This window comes from Haliotis rufescens, unplaced genomic scaffold, assembly GCF_023055435.1.
Source record: "Haliotis rufescens isolate VD_foot unplaced genomic scaffold, xgHalRufe1.0.p SCAF_6, whole genome shotgun sequence".
NCBI lineage: Eukaryota > Metazoa > Mollusca > Gastropoda > Lepetellida > Haliotidae > Haliotis > Haliotis rufescens.
The window spans coordinates 19,374,597-19,381,269 of record NW_025964334.1 but is presented as its reverse complement, the minus strand read 5'-3'; the positions used below and the strand labels follow the sequence as shown (position 1 = coordinate 19,381,269).

The following is a 6,673-nucleotide window of genomic DNA, read 5'->3' as shown; positions in this document are numbered from 1 at the left end:
ACCTGCCAGATAAAGGTTTTACAAGTAAGGTCGAGGAGATTGTCGTCGTCGAGAACAAGATGAAGTCTTCGACAGGTCAAGGATAACAAAGTTGGAGCATCGCTGGACCAAGTATTTTGAAGTGATTATTTTGAAACATAACATGCGAACCGTTTTGTTTCTGAACGATTTTATATGTGAGGCTGCGAACGTCCCTTTTTACCTCGTACACCTGAAAGAGTATGGTAATCCGAAAATTACGTACACACTCTATCAACCTCGACTATAATAGGATATGATTAAACAGTTGATCTTTCGAAAAGAGTCTTATTACTTCAATAGAAAACGGATTTCCAACAGTATTTCAGCCGTGAAGGAGTGTCAACAAAATGTTGGAGGGCCATTGTCTAAGACGCCCCAGTGAAAAACCCAAGCACAAATACCGTGCTGGCAAACCACGAATCATCATCAAGACAAATCTTAATTGTTAAAATATCAACACTAACAGGTATTCCTTCAAGGATTTTATTATGCTGTTGACATTGACATGTGTAGGTCTGTCACGACGGCTATCCCGGGATATACTCTTAACTCTCCCTGCACTGACAGTCTTGTGGGAGCCACAGCCAGCGGTAGTTGATGCCCCGTACGAAGCCAAGGCTGGTGCTCCTGGTACAATAGGCCCACACCCAGACCAGAGAGTGGCGTGTGGCCACGCACCTGCTATTAGAGCACCAACATGGCTGATTGCACCGGTACCTGAAACGAAAACACTTTCTTGAGAAGGAATAACGAGCCAGCCTTTCTATATTCAAAGTTGGCCGAATGTTCGCAGCAAATTAATGTTTTGCTGAATATTCAGATTAAATCAATATTTATCCAGACCTAATATTTTCTGTATTAATGTTTTATGTCAGAAAACTGTACATGTTGACAATAGAATATGGTTTCAAACGAGAAATGCCGCTTACGGTCTCCGACATTGGTACATATGAAGTTATTATATTGTTTCTTTTAGGGAAAATACTCAAGGGTCTTATTGTGATGTGGTATATATATAAACTTAAGGACTTTTTGTCATAAGTTAAAAAATCGGTGAATTACCGAATTTGAATTATCTGTCAAAAGCCGATTAACATAAAACGTTGTGCAACACGCGTGTGTCACTTGCTAGTTGTGAATACAAAATGTGTTTCTTGCATTGAACACAAACTATGTTAAACTCATGTTAAAATAATTTACTTATTAACTACCCATTTTACACATGATGATATGTCAATAAATCCCTAATGGTATGAAGATATTTATCGTGTTTAATAGAAGATATGTTTGCTCATGAAGGTGTATATACTTTCTACCATATTTCTCAGATTGAATACCACGTATACAGGGTATGATCTCCACATATTTCAAGTAAGTACATTGTCAATATAAATATATATACATTGTACCTGCGGTCTCGAACCCCGGATAACCCGAACTTTTCCCCAGGTGCTCACGAGTTCGACACAACGAGGTGGGAATAGGAATAGGAGGATGTTTACATATGCCTACATCCTCCTATTCCTATTCCCACCTTGTTGTGTCGAACTCGAGGGGACCTGATAAAAAGTTCGAAAATTTTAAGCTTTATTTGGATACTTGGGACTCCCCAAATGTCCGAGACAACCGGTGATTTGACACATCCAAGTTCGACACAACGAGGTTCGACTGTAGTATTGACATGAAGATATACTCACGGGCATCGGACGTATCTGATCTGCTGCTTGAAGGGCCATTGGGCGACGTAACAGTATCTAAGAAAGCGGCGAAGGTAGTACACTCTCGGGGGACAGGCTTCACAGGTTCTTCCCCATGGATGGCGGAGGGAACTGCTGACACTACATAGAGGATATTTCATATGTCGAGTGAAATATCTTGTTTCTCTCATCGAGTGACGGGGGAAAAGGAGATATTTTCACGAAAATGTCTCCTTTCCCCCCGTCACGAGATGAGGGAAACAGGATATTTCACGAGCCACATGAAATATCCTGTATATTATATACGTTTTGTGTAGTATTCTTCCGGAAAATTGATTTATTTCATTACAAATGTGAAAACATGAAACGTAAATTCTCCGTACCTAACACACAGGGACGGTTCACCACCCCTTGTATTTGCGACTTAAAAAAGTAGTTTCGTGTTTGCAAAATCTAAATAAATGTAAACAAAAATATATAAAAAAATATTTCGGGTCACGAACATTCTTTGTCATACATTTCGATATGATCATATAAAAAATCAACTTTAACAAAAAAATATTCTTGAAAACAAGGAGACCGAAGCGAAAGAATACACGCTTGTCAAGTAACAAAAATGGCGCTTTGTGAAACGAACATTCTCGATTGACGAGTTAAATGAGAAATTTACAGTTTATAACGAAAGATTTCCGAGAGAATAACAAACGACAAGAAGTGATATTAACTTCATAAATGACCATCTGTCATTATTTTGCCTTGTCAATGTGGAACTAACGTAAACAGGGCGTCAACAGTTTGTTCGGGCGTGCTCTTACGACAAAGGGAGACAATTTAAGGGAAGTTAACTCTTGTATGACAATAGTTACGTCAAAGTGTTGTGTTCACTGCAGTGAAATATCAAGTGTCATGTCACTTTTCTTAACTTCAGAAAACTCAGTCTTTCACACTCAAGTTTATAATAAATAAAACCATTCACTTTGAGACACAATACACTACTGGACATACGATACCTTTCAAAGTGATGAAGTGACGTAATGTAATAACTTCAACCAATTCAAATCGCAGACCACTTCTCACAAGCCACCCCAGACAAGAACATGTTTTTCCATTAATGTTTCAAATTGTGGCGCTCTGCATGTAAACAAGTCTTGACAAGACCAACCAATGACTGGACGAACCAATGACTGAAAACAATAACCACTATTGGGAACGATGAGTAGCCAGCAACCATGCATTTTATTATAATAATAATAATAATAATAAATGAAGAGTATGCAATGAATTTAAAGGGACTGACCAACACATTGTCAGAAATGCCCATCTTTGGCAAAAACACAGTATCTTAAGCAACATCCTTTTATTACCGTCTTCGAGTTTTTGAGTTTTGACTCAGAGGTCAATCTACTGTACCACCAAAATATGTAGAGAGCGTCAAGGAAAAGGACAACTGTTCTTTGGAGAGGCCCATACACAGCCTCAGATGTATCCGAGCTAACAAACCTGACCAAGTCCGGCCAGGGGCCAGAACACCCCATCCTTGCTGTGCCAAGATCACCCGAACGCTCCTTGCTGTTTTAAGAATATTAATCCGTAAAATATAATAATAATATGAACCTGTTTACCTAGCTGTTTTGCTGACGGCACATCTTTGGCTCTGAGACTTGGCAGCGATACCACCTTGACTTTTCATGGCGGTTTGGACCCTTGAACTGAAATAAGTGATGTGTTACCATGCTTACATCAAATAATTTCATTACCTGACACTATTTAATAGGGAACACGAATGGTCCGGTCGTCTGGATGCGCCAGATTTTGCTGAGCAGGTTATAGTAATGACGGCCTGTGTGTGACAGTGACAGGACCCGACAAACCCGTGGTTGATCGCTTGAGCAAAGATCCATACGATCAGACACGTAGGACCCATTCACAAGGCGTACGTTTTGTTTGTTTGTTGTTTAACGCCGCACTTAGCAATATTACAGCTATATGAGGGCGGTCTGTAAATAATCGAGTCTAGACTAGACAAGCAAGTGATTGACATCATGAGCATCGTTCCACGCAAGTCAGGGAGCCTGACCACCCGATCCCGTTAGTCGCCTCTTACAACAAGCATAGCCACCTTTCACGGCAAGTATGGGTTTCTGAAGACCTATTCTAACCAGGATATTCACGGGTACAAGGCGCGAGTGGATGAATGTTGTTTTACACCGCATATATGTCCTACATATCATTTAAATCATTCAGTCTGGACCAGGCACACCAATAGTCAATAGCATGTGGTGCGATCCAAACTATCGGGTTACAAAGCAGGCGGTAGATCTACTCGTCGAGTGTTCACAATACGATCTTAGAACTATGCATTTTGTAATATCCCAACTTTAATTGATTTAAGTCCATATTCGTAGCGCGAACCCTACATATCGAATATCGAAAGTTAATATCCCTGGCGCATATCAGAATGCATATATACTATCAATACCCAATAATCGATAAATGTTTTTTATTGAATCAATAAATGAAACTAATAAGATTTAACGATGACGTCGTGGGTATATGCAACTTTTGTCAAACGAAGTATGACGTAAATCAGTTTACATATGCAACATTGGTCAACCAAATTTTGGTCAAACCTTGGTACACGCGGGTTTCACCTGGGATTTTATCTCAAAAAAGTGCTTGAAAAAATAGTTATTTTTCAGATAGTTAAAAGGCGGCGGTCGGGTAGCCTAGTGGTTAAAGCGTTCGCTCGTCACGCCGAAGACCCGGGTTCGGTTCCCAACATGGGTACAATGTGTAAAGCCCATTTCTGGTGTCCCCCGCCGTGATATTGCTGGAATATTGCTAAAAGCGGCGTAAAACCATACTCACTCACTCACTCACTCAGACAGTTAACAAAAATAGATTGTCTGCCACAGAAACTACACTGTTGCTAGAAACTTTAATTTTTTAATTTTATTTAGGCTCATAGTTATAAATTAAAAAATATCTTGTTTTGGAGTCGTACCTGAAAAAAATGTCTCGTCTCCATACAAAACATCGAATCTTGCGACTTGCACGGGGTGCAGGGGGGACATTCTACCCCATGGGGCATTGATCAAATGCATTGTATAAGTCTCTTGCCAGTGTAAAAGCATTATAAGAGAGAGAAAAAGCTATCGCTGAGAGAATTTAAACATGTACATGTTTCTGCAAATATTTCTAGACATCCCGTCCTTAAAATAGAATTACAACTTATTCAAGTTAACAAAGTATACATCAATCAGGAATTGCAATAGATTATTTCAAAAAGCTTTGGGCAAGCTGTCATATTTGTTTGAATGACTATATCATGCAAAACAGTGTAACTGCTATAGAAACACCGTGATATATGTAATACCATAGAGATAATTAATTAATCACAACGGATGCTCGTCATAATGAAATCTTGGTAACTCCTGAAAACTATCATATCGACAACATCCCTGATCGGTCACACAATGAGTGAGTGAATGTTTCATAACGCCGCAACCAGCAATATTCATTTGAGTATATGAATACAGTTAGGACAAGTTTGGTACTACCACTTACCTCACGGCAGCATAGCCCAGCCGAACAGACGCCGAATCCGACTCCAATCCATAGACAGAGTCGTCTACCACACGGGAACACACTTGGCCCTCTGTTATTACCGCCGTCAGCAGAAGACTTACCAACGCAGTGATGAACATCATCTGAAAATATATCTTATTCGATGTAGAAATACCATTTTCATAATCATATAAACTATCTGTAAAACATCCGTTCTATATCCTGAGCATGTGTCGATAAATCTCAATCAGTGAGGTGGTGAGGTGAAATTGGGTTCAACGTCGCGTCCAAGATTATTGCACTTTTACAGCGACGTGCATGCACGTGTGTGTGTGGCTGCTTGTACTAGTCCGGACTGATGCCGCAGTTTAACATGAATACCCCACTCAGACACAGTATACTGACTCCGAGCCGACCAGTCCTTGTTTTAGCCCCTTAATGCCGAGCGCCAGACAGGGTAACAACAAGTACCATCTTTTAACGTCTTTTGGAGTGACGCGGCCGGGGATCGAACCCCGGACCTTCCGCTCTACCACAAGACCACGGAGGCGGTCTGTTAATCAGTGATGGTACCAGGTGTTCGCCAAAACGTAAGCGTATCCTGCCCCATCGACAGGGGAGTTAATTGACTGGACTTTAACTCCCTTGCCTCGGGAAGATGGAAGTTCGTACATCACTGGTATCAGTCAAATAGTATACTTGAGTTGTTTGTATGATCGATATTCGTATTTAATTTTTTGCACATAAATTTAAGTATGACATTGCTTATATACTGTTTAACGATCCAGTCAGCAATATTTTATCTATTTCGCGGCGGACTGAATATAAAGCACCAAGGCCAAAGAACAACCAGTCTCGACTGTCCAACGAAACAGATTCCATATATGAATGGATCACTTTAAATCAATGACACCAGGTGTTCAAGCAAACCAATTAAAGAATAAAAGTTCCACGCCATCGGGTAGGATGACACGTCATCAGCCAAAGCATAGAGACGGATAACCGATGGCCATTTTAATCTGTTTTAGATACATATTAGGTAACCCACGTTTAGGTACAGAACATTGTGTAATTACTACACGGAGTCAATAATTCATTACTTATGACACAGTCCATACCGTCTTGAAACAAAGCATATATAAGTCATATTTACCTTGAGGTTGAAGTTTAAAGGCAACCAACTGATGTAACATTGGAGAAATCGCTTATTTATTATGTTTCGAGTGTAACTTTGATTGGTTGCTTCAGAACACGTGTAGTCTGGTGACGAGACCATCAGATTACCGCGCCAGATGCATGGTATTCTTTTTAACATCATCCAGTGAAATTTAAAATAGTGTTTCGTTTCCACGTGGCAAATCCTGACTGTTCAATTGCTCCTCAACGAT

General features: G+C 40.1%; 1 protein-coding gene across 1 annotated transcript; it reads right to left on the bottom strand.

Annotated features, from left to right (window-relative positions):
• Positions 1 to 490: 490 nt before the first annotated feature.
• LOC124122958 lies at positions 491 to 6,457 on the bottom strand. The gene is made up of 5 exons (XM_046486170.2): positions 6,439 to 6,457; positions 5,286 to 5,428; positions 3,341 to 3,427; positions 1,719 to 1,859; positions 491 to 738 (listed from the first exon to the last, which is right to left on the bottom strand). The coding sequence occupies exons 2-5, from the start codon at positions 5,426 to 5,428 to the stop codon at positions 567 to 569; spliced, it is 543 nt and encodes a 180-aa protein (XP_046342126.2). The 5' UTR covers positions 6,439 to 6,457; the 3' UTR covers positions 491 to 566.
• Between the last annotated feature and the right edge of the window lie 216 nt (positions 6,458 to 6,673).

What these genes read in the sequence shown, in the direction of transcription:
- LOC124122958 (XM_046486170.2), bottom strand. Translation starts at nt 5,428, where the DNA reads ATGATGTTCATCACTGCGTTGGTAAGTCTTCTGCTGACGGCGGTAATA. An exon ending in CTGGGCTATGCTGCCGTGAG is followed by an intron (nt 3,428 to 5,285) that starts GTAAGTGGTAGT and finishes CACTTATTTCAG; the next exon opens with TTCAAGGGTCCAAACCGCCA. An exon ending in GCCGTCAGCAAAACAGCTAG is followed by an intron (nt 1,860 to 3,340) that starts GTAAACAGGTTC and finishes TCCTCTATGTAG; the next exon opens with TGTCAGCAGTTCCCTCCGCC.